The sequence below is a fragment of the Phyllopteryx taeniolatus genome, chromosome 10 (assembly GCF_024500385.1).
Source record: "Phyllopteryx taeniolatus isolate TA_2022b chromosome 10, UOR_Ptae_1.2, whole genome shotgun sequence".
In the NCBI taxonomy this organism is placed as follows: Eukaryota; Metazoa; Chordata; class Actinopteri; order Syngnathiformes; family Syngnathidae; genus Phyllopteryx; species Phyllopteryx taeniolatus.
The window spans coordinates 12,044,482-12,069,450 of NC_084511.1; the positions used below are offsets into that span (position 1 = coordinate 12,044,482).

Consider the following 24,969-nt stretch of genomic DNA (forward strand, 5'->3'; position numbering starts at 1 on the left):
TGTGGGGGTTAATGCTGGCACCTTGTTCCATCAGGGCGTATTCGCTACAAATCTGATGACATCAGTTCACTTCTAGCATGGGAGTATTCTTCAGAACAAGGAGTTCTTGTGGTTTTTCTGATTAGACAAAGTTTCCACATTCATATATCAGATATTAAAAATTGCCTGTAGATTGTTGCTTGGTGTTAGATCAAATATTTAAAAAAAAAAAAAACAGAACTCGAATGAGAATGGTAACCGCTAGTAAGAATCTTGAACATTCTTCTTGTGTGATTTTACATTATTATGTAATTTTGTTTTGCGGCACGGCCGACTGGTTAGAACGTCTGCCTCACAGTTCTGAGGACCGGGATTCAATCCCCAGCCCGGCCTGTGTGGCGTTTGCATGTTGTCCCCGTGCCTGCGTGGGTTTTCTCCGGGCACTCCGGTTTCCTCCCACATCCCAAAAACATGCATTAATTGACAACTCTAAATTGCCTGTAGGTGTGAATGTGAGTGCGAATGGTTGTTTCTTTGTATGTGCCCTGCGATTGGCTGGCAACCAGTTCAGGGTGTACCCCACCCCCTGCCCGATGATAGCTGGGATGGACTCCGGCACGCCCGCGACCCTAGTGAGGAGAAGCGGCTCAGAAAATGGATGGATATAATTTTTTTAAGCAACAGTGAGTGGGTAACTGGCCATGACCAATAGCATTGCAGCTGTTGCCAGGGCTTGTGTTTGTAAATGCTTGTTCACTGCTTTAAAGTCCATCCATCCATCCATTTTATATAAAATAATAATAATGAAATAATAAACAAATAGGCACGGTAGCCGACTGGTTAGAGCGGCTCAGAAAATGGATGGATGGATAATAAACAAAAAAATAATGTTTACAATAAACAATGAGAACTTTCTACTTCCTTGTGTTTGTGTGTCTGTGCGCGTGTGTGTGTGTGTGTGTGTGTGTGTGTGCACCCAATATACCAATATTCGTGCACGCACAAACGCACGCACACGCACACACACACAGTTGCCTTCATGGACCACAATTGGCAGTGTACTGAGAATGGTGTGCTCGTTTACCTTTAGGTACTTACTGTACTGTGTTGGCATCACAAGTCTGCACTAAGTTGCTCATTTAATATTCTCCACTAATATTTAAGTTATTGGTTCATGTTGATGACATCATTCTGTAACTTGTGTGGTGTACATTACCAAATTAAACTAATGCTTGTTTGTACTGTGGATAAGTGATATTCCTGTCACTTGGCAGCTGCTGAAAGTAACTAAAAAGTTACTTTGTTCTAACTTAGTTACTTTTGAAATCAAGTAATCAGCAAAGTAACTAAGTTACTTTTAAGCTCAAGTAATCAGTAAAGTAACTAAGATACTTTTTCAAGGTAACTGTGGCAACACTGGGTGTGACACACCGTATCTATAGCAAAATAATTGAACAGTAGACTTAATTTGTACAACATGGTTCCCCTTTCACCCTAGAACTTGGGAGTCCTCGCATCCATACATAGAGGACCGAAGACACTTATGCAGCACCAATTCTGGGCCCGACCAGTACTGAAGATTTGGTCTCAGTGGTTGCTGATGTGTTGGGCTAGGATCGTGCAGTCAATCTTTCGCCAGTGCAGAAAGATTCTTAGCCCATGCCACCTCCAAGCACCCGAGGCCCAGACACCCACCCCGTTTGGTTCAGCTAAAGCACTCAGGCACATCACAAGGGTGCTGGCTCTGGTAGGCGCCTAGAACCAAAGGTTGCTGAGCTGTTGTTACGGACCCCACTGCTTTTCATGTCGTATTTAGTCCTGGTTGAGCGAAAATCTCACTAGCCAATGTAGACATGGATGCTGCCATCCTATGTTTGCACTCCCACTGTCAATCATGAACAGATCGGGTGTTTGGGTGAGCGAATGTGTGTTGTTAGAACTTCTGCCTACCCACACACACGCACACACACACGCACACACACGCACACACAAGCGTGGTTGAGTGAAAGTTTGGTTTATGGCTGGCATTAACCTTTTTTTTTTTCCAGTCTCAATTAAATAAATGCTACAATATAATAGTTACATACATGCTGTAGACAGTATTTTGCCACGAAAAAAAAAAATCTGACTTTTTTATTGCCACAGCAGTCACAAATCTAACGTGGAACTTCCACCTCCAAACATTTTTCTTCACAACTAGTTTATGTTTTTTGGTGTGATTACAGGTGACATTAACCGGTTGGTGTCTAAATTAAAGAGCTGTTACAATACAGTAAATATCATACATACTGTAGACAGTAGCCTATTTTTACCACAAAAATGTGTCTATCCTGTTTTTGACAAGTTACAACCACGAATAAGTGAATTCGCGAATGCTGAACCGTGAACATGCAGGGGTCCACTGTAGAAAAGTGAGCATTACTGATGATGCCAATTTGATATTTTAATAAAATTGACAAATTCTGGCAAGCAACAGATGGTGGAATGCATGCACAGTCTCCTTCTTCAAATACTTCAGTTTTTGAAATATTTTGCAACCTTCACATTTAAGAAGAATGTGCTTGTCCTCCAAATATGGAACAAAAAATAATACCAGGCAATATGATCAGACCTTGTCCACAGTAGTTCCTGAATAATTCCAGCCAGAATTATTACACAATGATTAGATTTATAAGGAAAAAATGTCATAGTGAACATTGTGGAAAAACCTAAAAAAATAAATAAATTCTAAGCATGTTACCATGTCCTATCTGCCTTTGGTCATGGGCGTTGTCAAACCTTTGCTCTCTCTATGGCAAGATAGGCTTGATTTATTTATTTATTTTTTAAAAACTGTATCACCCTTTGCAACATGACCCATTTTTTTACATGGAGATAAAATGTTACACATTGTGTTTGTGTGAATAATATAATTCACCACTGCAGAAACACCTTGATTCTTTCTTGACTTTGACTTTTTGACTATGATTGATTTGGTTTGGTCTTTTGGGGTCAAAGTTCGACAATCCTGGTCAACCTTTTAGCTGATTCACAGCCCCATCTAACATGTTTATGGTCTGTGATCGTTGTAATGTCCTCAAACACCCACTTGAGATTATTTTTAACTGAATGCTCTCCTTAAAACTCAGTTGAACTTTTGACTGACATAATCTACCGAGCAAATAATTGATAACACAACGCCAGTGTCATAAAGCAGCTCCAACAGTTGTGTGCCATTTTATCTTCATCTTCTGTGTTGTGTTAAGTCCACCACAGTGTGTAACATTCTCTCAGACATTTATTTTTCATCTTATATTTAAATGTTTGAAAAAGTTAGATTTTGGAAACTATGCTCTGCTTAACCTATAAAAGATTTGACTGAGCGGCAATTAAATAAATTGAATCTTATGTTGCGACACATTCATGTGATCAGACTCTATCATGCCAAAGATATAAAACTATAAACCCACACTCGTGGCTTGAGACATGATCTTTGATGTAGCTTCAATCTTTATATACTGTACATGCTTTGGAGACCACTGAATTAATGTTGCATGTTGTACAACTCAAACCTTTTTATTATTTTCAAAATGCTTTTAAGGTACTGATTGTTGTCCTATCCATCCATTTTCTGTACCGCTTCTCCTCACTAGGGTTGCGGGCGTGCTGGAGCCTATCCCTGCCTATCCCAGCTATCTTCGGGCGAACTTCATTTAAATGACAGCAAGTAGTTTTTAGTTAAAATGCGGACAAGTAGGGGAATTACAACTTTCTGAACCTCATCGAACATTTCTACAGTATTTCAAATTCTAAAAGAGTCACTAATGGTGTTGACTTGCCTGAATCCTGCGTAGGCAGCATGGGTTCAGTTCCCACTCAGTGACAGTGTGACTATCGAGTGTCTATCTTTATAATTGCCTTGTGAACGACTGGCGACCAGTCCAGGCTGTAGTCTGTGTTTTGCCCAGAGCTGGCTTCAAGGTACCCACAACCCTGGATAGGATAAGACAGTGGTTCTTAAAATCTCGTACCACCTGGGTCCACTCCTCGGCCGCTGCGACCATGTCCAAGTGACCCTGAGCAGGATACTGAACCTCCAGTTGCTCCTAATGAAGTGTTAAAGTGCTTTGAGTACCTTGAAGGTAGAAAAGCACTACACAAGTGAAAGCCCATTTACTAAAATGCACAGGCATACTAGACGAAGTGTTAATAAAGATTGAGACAGTTTTTTTCTAAGAAATATATCAAATGTTATTGTAAGACACTGTAATGTTATTCGCAGTTTCAACATTAACACTGCAGTTAAATATAGGAAAGTAAAAAAAAAAGACTTTAAATAATGATTCAATTCAAACTTTAATAAATGTTTTAAACAGATCAAATTCAAATGTATTGAATTTTAACGTTAAATACAACAGAACTGTCCTTAACAAAAGGATTGTAAAAACGTTAAAGCCTTCGTCGTGTAATATGCAGTTTCAACTTTTAATTCAGTGATTCTTTTGTGTAAAATTACATGGAGCCCACATACCACTAGTATGTATACACATGACACACTTTGAGAATCACTAAGTTAAAATTAATATGTGTAGTTCTAAAGAACTCCAAACAAAGAATTGCAATGACCTTGTGTACTGCTCAGCAAAACATGTTTTATTAAGAAAACTGAAACGCTTTAACATGTAAACCCTTTTCCACAAGACATTAGCAAGATGACTCATTGGTCTTTTGGCGAAGGTGGAGGATTCAAATGTGCAACTTTTGAAATGTTTCCTTCCTCTTTTTAAACCGAAAGATGAGAAGAAGCTGTTTGAAATAGTCTGCAGCAGTCTTACACGTACAGTTCTAACGTCTGACGTAAACAAGTTAAACATTCATACAAAAAAAGACAAGAAGCGATAAAGGCAGTGACTTTTTTTTAAACATTTTTTTTTTTACTTCAAATCATGCAATAGCTGAATATGGAATATAGTGTGAGTGTGTGCGTGCATGTGGTGTAAAGGCCGCTCGCTCCTGAGTCACATGCTCTTGAGCAATCTGTGGTTGCTCGTCAGGATGTGGCTGTCTAAAACTTCTCCATTAGCCCAAAAATCTGCACCTTTCATCTGAAGTCACTGGTGTGCTGCAGCCTGTCCCTTTCACGAATGTTTTCTTCCTTTCAAATCCACACATTCTGTACACATTCACCACACAAACAAACTTTTTACATTTGTAATATATTCAAGTCTTAATATAAAAACTGAACTTGTGAAATACTGCGCAGTTGCTTTTCTCACTTGAGTCGGATATTTTCTGTAGCAAAATGGATGTAAAAGCTCATCTTTTCTTAGCTGTGACAAATGAAACATTCTCGGTTCTCACTTTCTGTTTCCAATAGATAAAAATATTATTTGACTGCGTCAAACTGGGCGGCACGGCACCGACTGGTTAACACATCTGCCTCACAGTTCTGAGGACCCGAGTTCAAATCCGGCCTTGCCTGTGTGGAGTTTGCATGTTCTCCCCCATGTCTGTTCTCCAGGTACTCCGGTTTCCCCCCACATCCCAAAAACATGCCTGGTAGGTTAATTGACAACTCGAAATTGCCCGTAGGTGTGATTGTGTGTGCGAATGGTTGTTTGTTTATATGTGCCCTGCGGTTGGCAGGTGACCAGTTCAGGGCGTCCGAAGATAGCTGGGATAGGCTCCAGCACGCCCGCGACCCTAGTGAGGAGAAGCCGTATGGAAGATGGATGGATGGATGCATCAAAATGAGCGCCAAGTCTGTTATGTCATTGTGTTATCTCCTTATGTGCAATTCACATTGTTACATATAGAGCGCATAGCAAACAGAAAAAGTCTTTGCTGCTTCACAGACACATAATATCTGAACTTATACACAAATCCCAACATTGTCAAACATTGTTTTTAAGTTTTTCTTCATCGTGACTATTTCCAAATTAAAGCATGTATGGTTGCATTTATTAATTTGAGGTCTTAACAGTATCTGTGGGCTGATCCACATTCACAGATTAAAGTTGTCAGATAGTTCATTTCCGACTAATGCCCTTATTCTGTAGAATAAAGAAAAGGTTTTATTGTCATATGAACTCCATCTTGTATCCTTCTGATAAAGCACTGGATGGAACGATGCTGCTTGGGCTTGATGCGTTGTGGCCATCACTGGATCCAGTGGGCACAGGTGGGGTGGAGGTGGACGTGGAGGGCTGCTGGGAATCTTGCAGCTTCTTCTTGTTTATCTTCCTTTCTTTGGCACGTCTGTTCTGAAACCAGATCTTCACCTGACAACGATAGCAGTTTAACGGTTACTAGCATTTAATTCAAAATGTATGCACTTGAAAAAAAAAAATCATCACAAAAATTCAAGATGTTTCAATTATTTTAGCAGTCAACCCTGATTTTCGCCTGTTTAGCTTTTACACCCTTTTAGTGGCCTACCATATTCAATGGCTATTTAGACGCTACCAGCTAAGCTAAAGGCTAAGATGCACAAAAAAAAAAAAATAATAATAATTACCACAGGTCATTGGAATTATTGAGACAACAATAGAAAACTGCCAAATTAATATTTGTTATATTTTTGCATATTAGCATTGCTTGCGTGACAAAGTAACGATCTGTATTTACACAGTATATTCTTTTAAGTATGATATGATATGATGAAGTTAGCCAGATCTTAAAAGGGGCAGTAAAATTTTGAATATTCATTTTCCAACTCGTGTATATGAACACTAAAAATAACGGCCCTCTTCATCATCAGCCTGTGAAAAGACTTAAGCATACAGTACATCAATTCGCCACTGTGTCCTGCGTCCTCACCTGTCTTTCGGAGAGGTTCAGTGTCATTGACAGCTCAGACTTGCGCCTCATTGTGATGTAGCGGTTGAACTGAAACTCAGTCTCCAGCTGCTGGCGCTGGTGGTCCGTGTACACAACCCTGTATTTGTCCTTTGTGCGAGTCTTTCCTCCTGTACCATATAAAACAAGTCCAATTAATGACCATCATTTAAACTGGAGCCCTCTGGGACAACTCAGGACACTGGAGAGACCAACAGCACCATCCGTCACACGACGTCACTTGCTGCTATGCATAATTTGGGAACAATCATTTGTGTCCCCATAGGGTTGACCTGAAGCCTGCCTATCCAGCTGATTTACACCTTGGATTTGTCGTAAACACAATCACATATCGACGTAGAGTACAACTCTTCAAACGCACAATCTCACCAAAGGACAATTTAGAGTTCAGTCAACCTTTCATGTCTTTGGAACGTGGGAGGAAGCCTGTGTAGAAAAACCATGCAAGCACAGGCAGAGCCTAGATTCGAACCTCGCACCTCCACACAATGAGGCAGTTATGCTAATGACTCAAGCACTCTGGTCAATAAAAAAAAAAATGCTTTTGGGAAGGAGATTTCAGTTATCGCCTGCATAGCCGCAGTTCTGTAGTCTGTGATTCTGTAATTTGCTTATTCGCAGATATCTTTTTCTGAGCCTATTCTACACTTTTGGCTGAAAAACTAACCTATTTGCTATTTTTGTGCTTAGACCAAAGCTATGTCGAATATAAAATATTCCTTTGGGCCACTGAACTCCATTGAAGTGACGGGAAGCACTTCATTTAGTCAGGCCATAGCCTTGTCTAATGACTTTGCCACCATCTTGTATATGCAATTACAAACCTTTTTGAGTTGGTGTCAATGACTGCATCCCCTGAGAATAGTGGGGCTTCGCTGCCATATAGCTAGCTATTGTGACTATTGCGTGTTTATTTACACACATCAATTTCAATTTAGCAACTACCCTGTATCAAATATAAAAGAGATATAAAAAGGTTTGTGTGGGTCAATGAAAGAAATAACAAAAAACAGTACACTTAAGGATGTAATATGAGAGGTTTATTTGTACATAATAATTCCACAATTTAACCTCTTCTCTATATTAATTATTAAATAAATGAAATTAAAAATAGAGACTGAGAAGACTCGTGACTGCAGTGAGTCATGTCGTTGTTTTGTCTGGTGCCATGTTCAAGTTCAGGCGCCACTTAAAGACCCATCAGTTCTATTAATCAAACTTAACTATATCTCGTGTAGACTCTCTAATGCATTGCAGTAGGGTTTTTTTCTTATCACCGTGAGTGGTTTACACAGTTATTTACACAGGCAGCTATTCATTGACACACACACATTCACAGAAAAGGGTGAGTCAGTTATTGATCGGGAAATCTTGACTGTGTGACAACATCGATCAAAGTAAAGCAAACGGGTACACGGGACACGCAGACATCCGTGAGGCCCCAGGGTCGGCCTCAGCGTTCAGTCTGCACACTGTGGCTCCCCTAAGCCGCATTATCTCGCCAGGTTGTCACCCTTGTGCTCCCACCCGGTGGACAGAGAGGGCGGGGAAGGACCCTTTAGCAGCCTCCAGCGCCTGCTTTGTTAGCTTTGCATTGACATCCCACACAAGCTTGCGGAAGGGAGAGGCCAAAAGTGTGATGGATGTGTGTGAGCAGTCACACTGACTTAACTCTGCGTGTGTGTATGTCGAAACTGTTGATGTGCGTGAAAACAAGCACAAGTGGTTAGCTTGTCATGGGGTGGAACCTAAAAATAATGTCCCGGCCTCAAGCCTTGAGTCAAAAAGTGAGTAATTTGTATTATTATAGCACTTTTCACAGACAGCATGCTTTAAATTGGGCAGGTGCAGACAGCAACATATTTATTTACGGTAGGTCAGAGTAAAAAAAAAAGAAAGGTAAACTATCCAGACGTGAGATTAGGGAAAAAATGACATCCTTACTGACACTTTGTGATCTTCCTATGGGAGTGTGACATAGTCTCAGTAAAATAATGTGCACTAGAATATGAACAATGCAAGATATGAATTACACTCACATTTTTGGATACAACTGGCGCAGGTGCTGCATTTCAGTAGTGTGAGGATAAGCGGCTCTGAAAATGAATGGATGGATGGATGGTCTGGACATTATTTATTTACTACAAATAACGTATCTTTGTTCATCTATGTATGCCAGCGACATATAGTGAACAATTAAATATACTTCCACTAGATGACAATTAGTGTATCCACGTTTTGTGACAATTTTCTTTGGTGGTGTGGTGTCAAATATTTGCCTTGGCACTATGAAGGTTGGGAAACACTGCCATATATGAGAGTATTTACAGTGTATGCAGGGTTATCATATTAAACCCATATAGTCCCACAGACGGGAAACGTGTTCCTCTTTTTACTTAAAGTTTGTCTTCCAATGGGATTAACTCTAAACAAAGTGTGATTCTTCTAAAGGTTCAAACCTGAACTCAAATTTGACGAGCTACCAGGGGCTGCAACATAGATCAAGATTGCTCAGATTTGCCATGGCCATGTCACATCTAACACTTGCAGAGCAAGCTCTTGCCTCATGGCAGAAAAAGGACAGGAAGCCAGAGTATTTACAGTATATGCAGTAATCAAATCAGGACTCTACATTAAATATACGATACACCGCACTTTTGTTACCAAACAATCAAAGTAACTAGAGGGGCAATGTACTCTTGTTATGTTACTTTCAAAACAAGTAATATACAGTTATGACAAGAATTATTTATACCCTTGTCAAACTTTTGTTTTATTTCTACTGGTGTGGAAAGTGAGCGTGTTACAAATAGTAATGACAAATATAGAATTTTTTTTTTTTTTTTTTTTACAGTTTGAAGATTATTTATAACCACTGGGCGGTTTCTGGTGCGTGCAATATGTGCAGCTGCACAGGGTGGCATTTCTGGGCGGGCAACGCACCCCCCAAAAAACTGCTGTGAATAATTTGTATTTTTTTTAAATTGGCATAGTCATGTAAATCCTTGTTGTTTGTATGGGGAATTTGCCCTCTGTAAAAGAGATGGTGGGTGGGTAAGGTGGGGGCGGGTGTGGGGGTTGGGGCACCAAAGTAGGGTCTCGCACAGGTTTCCATTCAAGCTAGGATCACCACAGTTCATACCCCTTTTGAAGAGAGATATTTTGTACCATTCTAAAGGATCCTGCTATCTTCTAGCATAATTTAGAGCAATCAGAATCAGAATCATCTTTATTTGCCAAGTATGTCCAAAAAACACACAAGGAATTTGTCTCCGGTAGTTGGAGCCGCTCTAGTACGTCAACAGACAGACAATTGACAGAGAACACTTTTGAAACATATAGACGTTGACAAAAACAGTCACCGAGCAATAAAGGGTTGCTAGTTATCTGGTAATGCCTCAGAACTGTGAGGCAGACGCTCTAACCAGACGGTCACTGTGCCGCATTTTCAGACCAATGAAGTGAAATATCGACAGTTTCCCCACATCACAGCCGATGAGGCTGGGAATCATTATATAGCATGGCTAAAATTACAATTTTAGGAACAAAAGCCTCAGAGCCGCCAGCTTTGTTCATCTTTCTATTTTAATATAAAGCCCAGTGATTCCCAACCGGGGTTCTGAGTGCTGGAGATCATCAGAGGTGCTGTGGGAAATTATCCAATTTCACTTAATTTATCAGAAAATTACCATATATTTATCATGAATATATTTTGTGTTATTGATCTATGCCAGCAACGTATAGTGGCCAATAGTGTACCAACCTGTGTCCTCCATATTTCACACTGAGTCAATTTATGAGTAAATTTTGACAGGATTTCGATTATTTCAGTGGTCATACTTTTTGGGACGTTTTTGTTTGGTAATGTGCTGTGTAGAATATGTGCTTGATTCGACTCAATAAAAGCTGGGATACCCTGGTAGAATCTGTATTTAATGCAGAGCAAAACTTCTTTTGATTATAGATAAAGGCGTGCATATTTTACATATTGCTATATTTATTTATTGTATTTACAAATACGTGATATGAATAAACTATAATGATCAGCTACTCAAAAGGCACATCAGATAGTGAGAGCGAGCCTCTTGTGTTCTTGGTATGTACACATTTTCCCTGTCTAAAAACACTACTCATCACTAATTTAAATAAAAAGCTCAATGAAACTAACAATGAAATTAACTTCATGTCTCATGATGAAGTAGTCTAACCTGCGGGTGCGAGCACCTTGATGGGCTCATGGGGTCTCCTCCGGGAGCAAAAAGGGTCCTGACTGGAGAAAAGATTGTAGGGGTTGAGGCCTCCTCCTCCAGGGATAGTGGGCATGTCGCTCAGTTCTGCTGAGTTGAAATTCATATGCCCGGCGCCGGGGTTCGAAGCAGGGAAGGTGAACGGGTATTCCTCGCGGTAAACCGGATTCCAGACACTTCCGGATGGGTCGGCGACTCCCGGCATGTGATGGTAAGCTGTGAATTCATACGTTGGCACCACGTACTGACTGTTGATAGGCAGCGTCTGGGCCGGGAGTCTGGCCGGCTGGGAGTTAGGATACATGCTGGCAACCAGCAGCCTTTCTCAGGTAAACCACTCAAATCTCCTGGAGCATTTTAGGTGTTTATTCCCAGCAACTTCGATGCCTCTTGTTTTCCCTCCACACTGACTCCACACACACACACACAATGGCCAGCTTCCTGAGCAGCAAGTACACACCTTTATAGATTTACAGCCGAGGAGTTCAAAAGTACCATGATGACGTCACCCCTTACCTGAGACTCACCTGGCCTGATCTTGTAAGGTACGTGAGTGCATTAACCTGACCTTCGTCTGATCCAAAACAGGACAAATCTCAACACAATTAAAGCTTCCACACACACACACACACACACACACACACACACACACACACACACACACACACACAGTGGTGCGAATAAGTATCAGCTCCCTTCTCAAAATGTCATTGTTGTACTTCTTCAGGAGCTGGACGACTTGCTGTGATTGATGGAACCAGGAATTCTTCTCTTTACCAGAAAATCCTGAAGGAGAATGTTCGGCCATCAGTTTGTGGCCTCAAAGTGAAGCGAACTTAGGTTCTTCAGCAGGACAAGGATCCAAAACACACCAGCAAGTCAACTTCTGAATGGCTTAGAAAAAAAAAAAAGTTTTTCCGGTTTTGGAGTGGCCTAATCAAAGTCCGGACTAGAAAATACTTGATTTCAGTTGTTGCTGCTGAGGGGGGGCCAAGCAGTTATTAAAGTTTATGGGGCAAATATTTTTTCACACAGGGCCAGGTAGCTTTGAAAAGTTTTTCCCCTTCATAAATAAAATCACTATTTTAAAAAAAACACATTTTATGTTTACTTCGGTTATATTTGTCTGATATGTGTATAATGAGCTTAAACAAAGTGGAGAAATTAGGCACAAAAAAAAAGAATTTGAGAAGTGGGCAAATACTTTTTAACGGCACTGTGTATCTTGTAGTTTGCAGTGGTTGAGAACTACACTGCATGATACTGAGAGATGTGTTATGCATACAAATATTCAAAACAACTCTCAGTATGATGCAGTGCAGTTCTACACTACTGCAGACTACAACCACAATAATAACCCTTGAGGGAAAGAAGGGAACAATAATTGGCAACTTAAACTTGCCTTTAAATGGATGTCACATGCATCACTATGATGCAGTAGAAGCCAGTGATTTCTATTGCAGTAAAGAAAGGTAATGATAATAAAGTGGCTATAAAAAGCTCACACACCCCTGTTCAAATCCCAGCTTTTTGTGAAAATGACAAGGTGGAAGGAATTATGAACAGTTTAAAATACCAGTCAATGTTAGCACAAAACAATGAGTCAAGAAAAGACTACTAGAATGGCTGAATTTTATTTGGGGTTAATGAGAGGCACTTTAGCTGGTGGCAGGTGTGTGCTGGCTCCCATTTTAGCATGAGTTTGAATTTGATTAGTTAATTCTGAACACAGCCTCATCACAGTTAAGCAAGAGGGTGTGTTCTTATTTTTACTTCACCTCTCAAAAAAATCTTGAATTGAGTTTCACAGGTTATAGATCACATTAATGGTGCAACAAGTTTTGAAATGCTCTCATCTCAATTTATCTTGGTCTCATTTTTTTAGAGCTAAAAAAAAAAAAAGACTTTTGAACAGGGCTGTGTAGACGTTTTATATCCACTCTTCTGTATATCGTACATGTAAAATACATTGACAAAACAATTCAATTTTATTGGTATGTGATTACAGAGAATTTAATGATGATGATATTTTTTTCACAAAAAAAAAAAAAATGTACCGTTTTGTAATGTAGTACAAAGATTCTGAGGGTTTGGGTGTAAATGATTATCTTTGTATAGGCATACAGTATGTTATTTTTGTATGGCTCTTGTATTTGGCGCTTTTGAACTTGTAAATCATATGAAAGGCTTACTATATAATTGCTAAACAAAAAGTGTGATTTGTTCCCGAGGTGGAGGAAGTAATTAAAGTTTGATTCAAGTTAAAGGGGGCAAAAGGTCTACACAGAGTGAAAGTAAAATTACAGCACCCTGTAACTACTCGGCTATATACTTTAGTTGCCGATAGTCACCCTGAGCAGTGTTTTATTGTGGCTATAGTTAAAGTGTCGTGATCGTAAACTGAAGTTTGCATGCATAATTGAACAACTGACCTATACAGCAGATATCACACTGAGCGGGACTAAAACATAGCTTCGGTTCAACTACGTCAGGGCAAAAATATAAATGAATAAACATCCCCTCAGTTTTATTATCTTGACTAAATTATTCATCTTTCAGTTGACCTAAATTCTGAATTTAGATTATATTGGAGAGGAAGGGTATGTTGATTATAACATAACCTCCTTCTGAAATATAATAATTAATAATAATACATTTATACTTCATTTTCTGTACCGCTTCTCCTCACTAGGGTCGCGGGCGTGCTGGAGCCTATCCCAGCCAGTATATTCGGGCGAGAGGTGGGGTACACCCTGGACTGGTCGCCAGCCAATCGCAGGGCACATAGAAACAAACAACCATTTGCGCTCACATTCGCACCTACGGGCAATTTAGAGTCTTCAATTAATTAACCTGCCATGCATGTTTATGGGATGTGGGAGAAAACCCACGGAGGCCGGATTCGAACCTGTGTCCTCAGAACTGTGAGGCAGACGTGCCAACCAGTTTCCAGCATAATAATATCGAGAAGCCCAAAATGAATGCTTAAATAAATGTACAGGGGGAAAACAACAACAACAACGACAACAAAAACAAGGAACATAATGGTTATTCCTCAAGGCTCCTGCTGCCAGTAGAGAGCAGCAAAATACAATGTATGGTTAGATGAAGGAGCGCAGGTCTGTCGAGTCACAAAAGTGCTGTTGCCAATTATCCATCCTTGGTGTCCTGTTGAGGGTCGCGGGGCGTGCTGGAGCCTATCCCAGCTGACTTCGGGCAAAAGGCAGACTACACCCTTAACTGGTCGGCAGTCAGTCGCAGGGCACAGACAGACAAGCATTCAGACTCACATTCACACCGTCATTGGGTGGGAACTGAACCCACCACTACACCATCACTGACTTCTGTTGCCAATTATTTGAACCCAAATGCCCCTTTGGTATTCTTCCACAACTATTGTCATATTTTATATTAATCTATAAAACCATTGACATCGATACAGCTACCAAACATTCATTCAATATTCATAACGTGGTCGGAACACTTACGATCATCTTTAAGAGTAAGCGGAAGACCGCTTGAGTTAATGGAGGCCCAAGTGCCAAAAGCAGCATAAACACACTGTATCCCCAGCAACTAGAACATTACATCATACAACTGTTAAACAAACACAACCATGCTAAAAATAAAGGAAGATGCATGAATGTACCGCACCATGACAGCTGCCTAAGCACAGCCCTTCAGCACTGTAAATATTTGTACAGTATTATTCAAGTCTTGTTTTGCTGCTCAAATGAACCCCAGAGCTTTTTCAGTGTCAATAAATAGTCTGGATTTATCTTTAAAATGGGCTTAGTGTCAGGGAATTCTCTGTGCATGGATTCAACTTCAACAGTGCAGCATAAACAGTGTTCCCACTCTTTTGTTTCTATACTGGTCCAAGTGCACAGAAGGGGAACTAATATGAGTTATAGTTTGTGCGCTCGTTTCACCAAACCTAAGCGCTTACACGTGGAGGAGAGCAGCTGTATTTGACAAGAAACATCCGCTGTGATCCTCCACCATCGCCTTGTCCTCTGCAGTCGACCGAGGGCCAGCGGACATGAAACACTTCATGTCCATGACAGAGAACTGCCTCAGATTATAATGTATAGATCAGCCCATACCACATGCTTATTGATTCCTTTCTCCACATTTGGTAGTTGGAGTGTCAAATAAGGCAACACAGAGAGAGACAGAAGAGGAAGTAAACGGGCATCAGCAGTGACGTGTAGTCAGGATAGGCAAGTGTGGCAGAGCCTCACTGCCCCCTGGTGGTCTTACCTTTCCACTGCATGTGAATAGTAAAAAAAAAAAACCTCATGATTACATTGAATTGTTCCATTTTACTTCTATGGTCCGTGCTTCACATTGATTTTCTTTTTCAATCCAATAATTTCAATGATTTCATCATTAAAATAGCTGAATTTTCACATTTCCTGTTCAAATGCATAGGAAGCGCAGCTACGAGTCACTTTGAGTCATCGCTCCCATGATGCTTCAAGAGACCACGCGCACATCCGTTCAGGCAGGCTGTGATTGGTCCGTGGCTTCACACAAGCGACATCGGTGTTTCCTCATTACATCGCCAATAATATACATTTTACCATACATGTACTGCACTTACTGACGTTGAACAGACTGTCTATTATATTTAATGAAAGTGTGTGACATTACATCTTTCTTATCGATCAGAAAAGCCACTAAAAGTGCACAATGGAGTCTAGTATGTACGGTGCCACAACCAGAATGTGGAAGTGTTGAGTTGAGCTTCATAGAGCTCCAGACGTCACGTGACTGTCACGTGACATAGTCAGTGCCTCACCAATCATGAACCTCACCGCACGTCGCTGGGCATCAGAGGGGGGTAGATAATGGAAGCCTTACCAATGTCATAATGGTTGAGAATGTGATAATGGAAGCCTTACCAATGTCATTTTGGGTGAGAAGCGAGGTACACCAGCCAATCACAGGGCACATACTGTACAGACCAACGTGACACTCTGTCTTAATGGTGTAGACAGTGTTACCTCAAAATGAAAGTCGTGGGTGGAAAAACAGCACTTGGAGACGGAATAGCTCCGCAGCCACTCGGCTCCTGGCCATCCCAAATAACTTTTTTTGTTGTTGTTGTTTTTTTTGTTACACCTCGGTCTCATCACCCCATATCCTTTCACCAATACAATTCCTCTAGTCCCCCAAACATGAAATAATAACATAGGTCCATATAGCTATACATCAATGTCAAAGTAAATCCCCTTACACTAACAACCATTCACACTCTCATTCACACGTTTGGACAATTTAGTTTTGTGATGTGGGAGGAGGTCGGAGTACTCGGAGAAAACCCATATAGGGAGAACATACAAACTCCACATAGGAAGGCTGGAGCCGAGATTTGAACTCTGAACGTCAAAGCTGTGAGGCAGATGTGCTAACCACTACTAACCATTATTTTATTCTATTTATTTCATTTTGATTTCTGGTCTTTTCATTGTACTGAAATTATTCCCCAATTACTCTGTACATTAATGGCATTTTGTGGCATAATTTTCCACAAGTGGTTTGAATAGCATTGTTACCTACTAAGTCATGTTTGAACATTTTCAGAAAAGAAGAAACACATTTTTAACAAGCACATTGGAATTTTTTAAAATTGTTGTTGTAAAAGTAAGTTAACTATGAGTTAATCAATTATGCTGTGAGGCTAACAAAAATCCAAATCGGTTCATGACAGTTGGACAGGACCTCTTAGTTTCCGCCAGAATCTTAATTCTTCCTTTCACCAGTGCATTTTGGATAATCCGATGCTCCCAATTATGTGGGAATACCTCATGAGACCTTTTTCTTTTCCTGAATGACTCTACCCCAATGAACAAAGCACAGTCATAAATGTATGATTGGATGTGTTTGGTGTGGAGAAAACAAAACAAAACAAAACAAAACATCAAACACCAAGTGAAATTGTGAGCCAGGCTTGCAGGCTCAGTTTTGCAGACATTGCTTTTGATTTATGAATTGATATGGTTTGCATAAGCTCTTTTGGGGGTTCGGATCTTGGCTTCGGTCTACGTGTACCAGTGTGGAGTTTGCATGTTCTCCGTGTGGTTCTGTGGGTTTTCTACTGGCACTCTGACTTCCTCCAGCATTCCAAAAATATGCGTGTTAGTTTGATTGATCGCTCTAAATTGTCCAAAGGTGTGAACGTGAGTGTGGATGGTCGTTTGTCTATCAGGGTTTTGAGATTGATTGGGCAGTCCAGGAGGAATCCCCACATCTCACCCGAAGTAAGATGGGATGGGCTTTGGCTTAACCGGATAGATAAATGGACGGATGTCATGTTTGTGTCGCTCAGACATTATCAGTGTAAATGATCTGACTCCAGATCATTGTTTGGCTTCATTTATCGCAAGGTGAATTTGGGTTCATTTTCAGGTCCATACCTTGTTCTCGGTGTGGCCTGCTTGAGCCTTTCCCCCCGCGCTCCTCTTATGGGAGTCCAGGCCAGTCTCTTCGGAGCACACAGACATCATTTGACATGGGAGATTATTTCTGGTTTTATCTGAAAACACAACAGGCATGCACTGTTGCGGCTAGAGCAACCATCAGTGGGAGAAAACACTCTCACGTTGGTAAGAATAAAGAATGTTTTTAGACCATGTGCCTGCCAGTGTTGTCGGACTCTATTTGTTTTCATCATATTTTTGTTTCATTTAAAAGAGGGGTGTCCAAATTTTTCCCCATGAGGACTGCACAGAGAAAAACAGAAAGATGCAAGGTACAATTTGAGAATTCTTCACTTTTAACTTTTTAAAACAATCAGTCAAAAGATTATAGCTTGTCTTTATATTCTGCTACTTGACAGTTTTCTGTTAAAGGTAAGACATGGTTAAATAGTTTGGGATTTTTCAGGATTCTGGTGTGACCAGCGGCCCTTAAAATATAAACTACTTTGCCAGTGCGAAAGAATTTGGTCATCCTTATTCTGTTTTAGCACCTGCAAAATCAATCCATGCCTGACCACTGACAGATTGTGTATTATCTCCAGTTGATTCAGCATTGCGTGTATTAGAGTGTATATAATGGGCGGCAATGCTGCGTGATCTCCTGCGGGCTAAGTTTAATGGCTCGCTCTCTCACACACACTCTAACTACTAGATGCATGTGGGTTAAATTGGTAGATTCAGAGGTGTGGGGGTTTGTTTGCCCATTGCACTACCGTGGGAGTGCTGTGTCGTTACCCTCCAATGTAATGATGGGGGTTTCGCACACTCTCTGATTAATCCCAGCAAGGTCTGGAGAATTGCTCTCACAATTAGAGGATAACATGGTTCCTGCCCAATTTAGCCTCTTTTTGTTCTCACCCCTTCCATCCCGTCCTCTCATTTAATGCTCCTACAAATAACTTAGGGCAGCAGAAACCTTTGAGACAGTTCATCTATGAATATAAGAAAATGTGTTCTTGAAAGTAAAAAACAGGTAAGAGGGCAGTTGGAAAAATGTTTTTTGTGTGCTTAAGCAGACTAAAAAGGTCTCCAACCCCTGTTTTAAATGCCAGGTTTCAGTGATGTAAAAGAAGAATAAGCCATAAACAGTCCCCCAGTTGTATATTTTGCTCAAGGGCACCTCAGTAGTGGTTTTCTGGTTTGTTTTTATTCCATATAGCTTTTGAATCTGAGCCCTTTTGGTCCACAAGCCAAGTTCCTAACGTCCATTGTGTATATAAAAACAATCGTTTACATGCTTTTACATTACAATAGGCTCAGACTGAATGACTTGAAGTGGTGAAAAACCTTTTCAATTAACCATTAGTCACATCCATATTTGTTAAACTACAGTGAACAAAGTACTAACAGTTACTCTAACATAGTTCTAAATAAAAAAAATTCTATTCTCTCAATTTTTTTCTAAATTATTTTTCTGACATTTACTTTTTTTTATACTGTTGAAACTCAGTCAGGCAAAATGTATAGTGAGCTTTCAGGACTTTGTATATGCTGTGGTACATAGAAAAGAGTGTCATCAACAAGTGAAGATAAGATGTTACCGGAGCCTCACTTAGAAATGGACATGCCTCCCAAATTCATGAATAGACCAGAGGAGAACTGATGAAGGACACTGCCAAAAAGTGTAAGCAACGGTAAAAGAGCTGCAGGAATTTCTGCCTGTTTTGTGTTGTACACAGTTCTTTATAATGACTGTGTCATGTAGGATAAGTGGCAAGATGGAAGATTAAAAGCCTGGTAAGTTCCTGGAAAAACGTGGTGGTGGCAGCCTCATCCTAGGTGGCAAAGGAAACCAGGCTGTGGCTGTCCCTCAGTTTTCAGATGGGTGCTTCATTTTATTTGCAGTTTAGTACCATCGAGACATCGTGTGCAGCCACCAAACCCTGTGAAAACTACGTACAAATGAACACAACATCAGTTCCAAGATCAAGATGAAATACAATGAAGCCTACTTGTTATATCTTCTTATAAGCACAAAGTGAGTGACCTCATTTCACTTGCCAGGGAGCTAATCTAAGAGTCAAGATTTCAGACATTGTCTTGAGATTCAGGACTTATGTTTCAGAGAGAGCTGGTTTCTTCTTGAGACCCACAGAGCCCGATTTCATGTGACATTGCATAGAAAGTTTGCTAATAAAGTTTTGTGACATTAGCATGATTGCCTAAGAGTAAATGTCATTTACACAGGTATTTGCTAAAAATCCTAAAAAAATGTTTGGAATTTCAATCTATGATATCCTTACTTAGCGCATTGAATCTGGACTGGACTGTGCTGGTCTTAGAAGACATTTCACCTCTCATCCGAGAAGGCTTCATCAGTTCCAGAACAGTTGTGATCAATTCAATGCCCTAAGAATGAAATGACCTGGATGAAAGAGAATATTCACAGCCACCTTTAATATCATATCGGCCTTTACATTAATCTTACAATCCTACTAGAAAAATAGCCCAATTTTGCAATGGGTCAGTCAGAGTTCAGACCGGAATCAAAATGAAGATCTGGTAGACACATACTAACTAGTTCATATTATTTTTTGACATTTTTTTTTGTATACAAAAAAAGTTCAGGTATTATTGAATTTATTTACATTTCAAAAACCTGGCATTTTTTAGGTTGACTTAATTCACATTCACTGTGTACGAAAAGAAATCTGATTTGAACAATGTGTTGTTTTGAAAGTGGAAGAGGCCATTTTTCTGTGAAACTGAGACATCCATGTTTGTTTCCCAAGCAGTCCACCACAAACTCTGCCAAAACCTTTTTCTCCCCCCTCGCCCTGCCAGAACCTCTTTCTCCCACCCTCTCTCTCTCTCATTCCCATTGTGTTTGTTGTTTTATGGAGGGCTTGATGCGGTCCAGATCGTTGCTGCCAACTAAGACTGTCTCACTTCACCTCCAGCTTCTCGTCATTCAAAACAAATGGCCACTGACCGTTACACAGAATCCAGTCTGTATTTTATTTATTTATTTTTTTCAGCACTTTTGCTTCTTTTACTTTTAAAACTTCCCTCTCTTGCTTTTAGTTCCCCTCCCCTCTTTCAGTTATCTCCCTCCCCCTCCTCCCCTGCCTCTTCTAACTCCAGCAGGTCTGGACCACTGACACTCTCCCCTCTCATGTGAATGTGTCTGGGAAAAAGGGTGCGTGTGTATGTCTCCATTGAGAACTTTTTTTTTTTTTTTATAAACCAAACTCTTTGTGACAGAGGAGAGGAGTCCCCCTACAGTGCTGTGATTTGACTATCCAAACAGCCCGCTTCAGAGGCATCCATCCTCCAGCAGGCTCCCGGGACAGCGGAGATTAACCTCACAGCCCCCTCGGACTCTGAACATCTGAGACATCTTTACATCTGAAGCGGCAGCCCCCGTAGAGAGGAACAGCTGGAAGACTCTCCTCTCATTTCAAGAGCAGGAGGGGAAAGAGGAGATCACGTCTGGATACGTAGAGAAGAAGAGCAGAGGGGAGGCTCATCTGTGTTTCTGGGAACTTCGAAAGGTAAGTGCTTGTCTGGTACTATTAGTTCTGCTTAGGAGTGTGTATGTTGTCTGTCATTGTTAGTGACACCTTACCAATGGGTTTGTAGGGAATTTAACCTACAGATGAACTCTAGGCAAACTCGGACCAAAACCAAAACTTTTGTGCTGTTGCCAGCTGCTATAGTAATACTCGCTGGTGGTATTTGTTGCCCACATGTTTGTCAATGTGCACACAGCAAGGACTTACAATGCAACCTGTTCAAACACCAACATGCGAGTGACTTGCATCTCTTTGTATAGACGCCCCCTTTTCGTAGTGAACCTTTTTACAACGTTTAGCTTCTCGCTGAGAGAACGCGTTTCTCAAGGGATCCGGTGTTCGTACAACACTGGCATCATTTCACAAGCTGTTTATATTCTCTCCACTTTTGTGCCTCTCCTCTTAAACGTTTGTTTGTGCAAACACTCCTCAGTCACGCCGAGTGAACCAACAGTCCTCGCTGTTTTATTCATTAATGGTTTTCCTCAGGAATGACCCAAACCGAAACAGCTTATTGAAGTTTAGAGATAGGGTGGTGAAATCCAACCTGTCATTTAACAGTTATTTTTGATAACATCACCGCTCTGTGTTTATCACAGTGGAAGCTTTTACTACCTGAAGGGAGTAACACTATAGAAATGCGAGCTGTTTCATGGCCTGACACACACGCGGCATGCATACTTTTTCTTCCCTGCGACCCGACAGATGTTCAGCACCTGAACACAGCGCACTATGTGTGGCTGGATCAGAAAATGGCACTTCCATCTTGTGTATCCCGATGACCTTTTTGATACGAAGCTGAGGATTCATTATGCTGGCATGCATCTGCTGCTCTCCCCCTCGACTCTTTGGAATTTCCTTTGGATGATCTCTGGCTGTTGATTAGAGACAGGCCTTTGGATATTTTTGGTGCTGACATTTTGTAGTAGCTATCGGAAAATTGCATGGATATCATACCTTTCCCATCAACGGTCATACATCAGAATCTCTGAAGCCCAATGCCACTGATGTCATAGCATTTGAAATTATGGAATGGATCGCAAACGTTTCACCAAAGCTTTGGAGGTTAAACCACTGTCATGGATCAAATCACATGAAACATCAGCGCAAAAACTGGTGTATCTTGATTTTCCTGCAAGTGCAGGGTTCACTGCGTGTGTTTGCCAATTTGGTAGACAAGTCTTAACAAGCTGGGCGTCCCAGCGCAACGATGCTGTGCTTTGACATGTGCCAGGCGCATGTGCCATTTTACTGGCACAAAGTCGGTCGAAACGTACACCTGCTGGGACCACGTCGAAGTCCGGTGCAGTAAGTAGACCGCTGGTTTAATACGATTTTGGTGAATTTGATCAAGGCACAGACAGACAGATTTTGAGCACCGCAGACATGTGGATGTCAGACATCATCCATTCATGAATATGTGAACAGCAGGCGTCAAACCCTCTGAATCATTGTGGAAATCAATTCATTGAATACATTATTATTATTATTATTATTATCAGTATTATACTTTTTAAATCATCCCATTGGCCAGCATGGCGGAGGGGGGCAAACAAAAAATCAGGGGTTGGGGCAGTCTCCAAGTGCGCCCTTCACTGTGTGTCATTTGTCCTTCACACTATCCGTATATACATACTTTGCATGCGTGGAACTCCCAGATTCGAGCAGATCAGTTATTTTCTTCCGCCGGGTCAAAGACTGTCAGTGCACTTCTAGTGTGCCGTATTGAAATGCAAAGAGAGGAGCCGCTTTGATTGGACAGGATTGATCATGTCGGCTGTGATCATGTCAAGTCAGGTTTATTTGTATAGCCCTTAAAAGAGTCTCAAAGGGCTTCACAGGCCCACAGTTGGCACAGATTGATGACATCCCCTAATCTAAAACACCCCAATTGGGCAGGGAAAAGCACACCAATCATGCCCACAACAGTGCTAATATCGCTCTTTAAAATGCGCTTTTAAATGCACTGGGGCTGCTGGGCCACGAAATTACCAACACCGGGTGTAACCTGCCTCACCCCAAATTACGCCACGCATCGCACCCCATTTACGCCAGTCACAAAAATAGAGCCCTGTTTTTATGTCTTTTTTGTTGTTGTTGATATTAATATTATTTAACTTCTTTTTGCAATTGTATGCCAGTTAAGAATGTTAAAACAAACATTTTCCTGTTAATAAAACTTTTATGATGGTGACCATTTTGAACCTGCACTGGATTATTTGTATTTCCATTCAAATGTCCATATTTCTGAGTATTTCCTATTGGAGCAATTTCAAAATATGAACCATTTTGTGTTCCACTGCATTCTTTGGCCATAATATTTAGGCATGTCTCTTCCTGATACCTAAAAAAATGAAAGAACAAGTGCGGTTGAATTGGAGTCCTCACCTTTTAGGATGTTTCTCAGCGGGTATCAGACTCCTGGTATGTACGAACTCCTCGGTCGGCTCCATTCCACTGGGCCGACCCTAATCCTTCATCATCAGCTGTTTCCTGGCCCACGCCGCTCGCCGCATGCCAACCACTCTGAGAAAATGTGCTTCACATTACAAGCATGTTGACAACATACCAGCAGTCGGATTCACCTCACAAAACGTTCTGTCACGCTCACGTGACAAACAATATCATTGCCCCTTACCTTGTTAGCTGGACGCTACTCAAATTACTGTAACACTGTAAAAATACATATCACTTCAGTGATGGGAGTATTTTTTTAAATTTCTAATCAAATACAGCACTTGGTGACTCGTTCTGAGGCAGTCAGTTATTGGCTGATTCATTATTAATCACTACTTTTGAACTGAACTTGGCTCGTCAGGCCTCAATTAGTCACCACTTCTTTAATGCTGCACTTAGAGACTTATTCGAAAGGTATCTTCAGTGAAGAGCACTAAGTGTTATTGCCATCTGGCGTCCTCCTTGTTTCCCTCCCACCGCATTGGCACAGCGCTGACAAGGCAGCTGCACCTCATTGAGCACGGCCTCTCCTGCAGGACACTGCGAGGAGGAAATGCTTTCATTATGAGTTGTAAGACTCAACATTTGGAGCGACCTACAAAATGAAAGTACAAAGAAAGCATGGAAAGATCTAATAAGGGGTCCACAACAAGCTTTATATTCTATCAAGTGGGGATATATTTGTATACAGCAGGAAAATGATTTTTTTCTGAATTGATTCTGACAATAGAGCATTTTGCTGTAATGTTGAGACAAAAACAAACACCTGATACACTCTACAATCCAGACTTCAGAATCGGATTTCTTTCTCTGTTATCATTTACTGTATTTCAACAGGATGGATGTCTTGCACATCAGCTCTTGAATAACGCTTTGACAGTTTTAAAGCTACAGTATCTTTTCTGCACTGGGTGGCACGGTGACCGAGTGGTGAGCATAACCGCTTCACAGTATTGAGGTTGCGGGTTTGATTCCAGGCTGGAGCATTTTCTATGTGGAGTTTGGAGTTTGTTCTCCATGTGCTTGTGTGGGGGTTTTCACACATGCATGTGTGAAAATGCGTGATGCAGAAACATGCGTGTTAGGTTTTTTTTTGTCTATGTGCTCAGTGATTGGCTGGCGACCAGTGGAAGGTTTACCCGGCCTCTCGCCTGAAGTCAGCTCCGGCTCACCCACGACTCTAGTAAGAATAACCAATATAGAAAATGGATGGTTTTCCATACTATATACAGTTTTGTTCACCTTATGTGTTAATTTCGATAATTATAATATACATAGACACATTATACAATATTTGCATATACTGTCATTGATTTCTTTCATACCGTTTACTTCAATAATTTTGAGAAATTTTTTGAATTTTTAAGTATTTCAACAATTAATAATTACTATAGTGTGTGTGTACACACACACAGACATACACACACACACACAACGCAAATAGAAAAG

General features: G+C 40.8%; 3 protein-coding genes and 1 long non-coding RNA gene across 7 annotated transcripts in view; 2 read left to right on the plus strand and 2 right to left on the minus strand.

Annotated features, from left to right (window-relative positions):
* Window positions 1-13,699, plus strand: part of LOC133484751 (uncharacterized) — a 28,135-nt gene extending 14,436 nt beyond the window's left edge. For 2 of the 3 annotated variants that reach the window (XM_061787786.1, XM_061787788.1), the window contains one exon: window positions 1,478-6,200. In XM_061787786.1, coding sequence (XP_061643770.1) covers window positions 1,478-1,556 — 79 coding nt within the window. In that variant the 3' untranslated portion in view covers window positions 1,557-6,200. Of the gene's footprint in view, window positions 1-1,477; window positions 6,201-11,790 lie in introns of those variants that run through there. The other variant, XM_061787787.1, reaches the window with a different exon arrangement.
* On the minus strand, window positions 6,039-11,367 carry cdx1a (caudal type homeobox 1a). The gene is made up of 3 exons (XM_061787789.1): window positions 11,025-11,367; window positions 6,778-6,926; window positions 6,039-6,239 (listed from the first exon to the last, which is right to left on the minus strand). Exons 1-3 carry the CDS (start codon window positions 11,365-11,367, stop codon window positions 6,039-6,041), a joined length of 693 nt encoding a protein of 230 aa, XP_061643773.1.
* A 5,294-nt stretch (window positions 13,700-18,993) lies between the features above and the next one.
* Window positions 18,994-24,110, minus strand: LOC133484437 (uncharacterized). The gene is made up of 3 exons (XR_009790395.1): window positions 23,702-24,110; window positions 23,452-23,589; window positions 18,994-19,440 (listed from the first exon to the last, which is right to left on the minus strand). It is a non-coding gene; the product is annotated as an uncharacterized LOC133484437 (long non-coding RNA).
* pdgfrb (platelet-derived growth factor receptor, beta polypeptide) overlaps window positions 20,553-24,969 on the plus strand; it is a 52,694-nt gene continuing 48,277 nt past the window's right edge. Inside the window, exon 1 of one of the 2 annotated variants that reach the window (XM_061786969.1) lies at window positions 20,553-21,042. The gene's annotated coding sequence lies outside the window, so the exon portion shown is untranslated. The remainder of the gene's footprint in view (window positions 21,043-24,969) is intronic. The other variant, XM_061786967.1, reaches the window with a different exon arrangement.

Coding starts and splice junctions, on each gene's coding strand:
- cdx1a (XM_061787789.1), bottom strand. CDS start 11,367: ATGTATCCTAACTCCCAGCCGGCCAGACTCCCGGCCCAGACGCTGCCT. Junction 6,927..11,024: donor CAAGGTGCTCGCACCCGCAG/GTTAGACTACTT, acceptor TATATGGTACAG/GAGGAAAGACTCGCACAAAG. Junction 6,240..6,777: donor TGAACCTCTCCGAAAGACAG/GTGAGGACGCAG, acceptor TATCGTTGTCAG/GTGAAGATCTGGTTTCAGAA.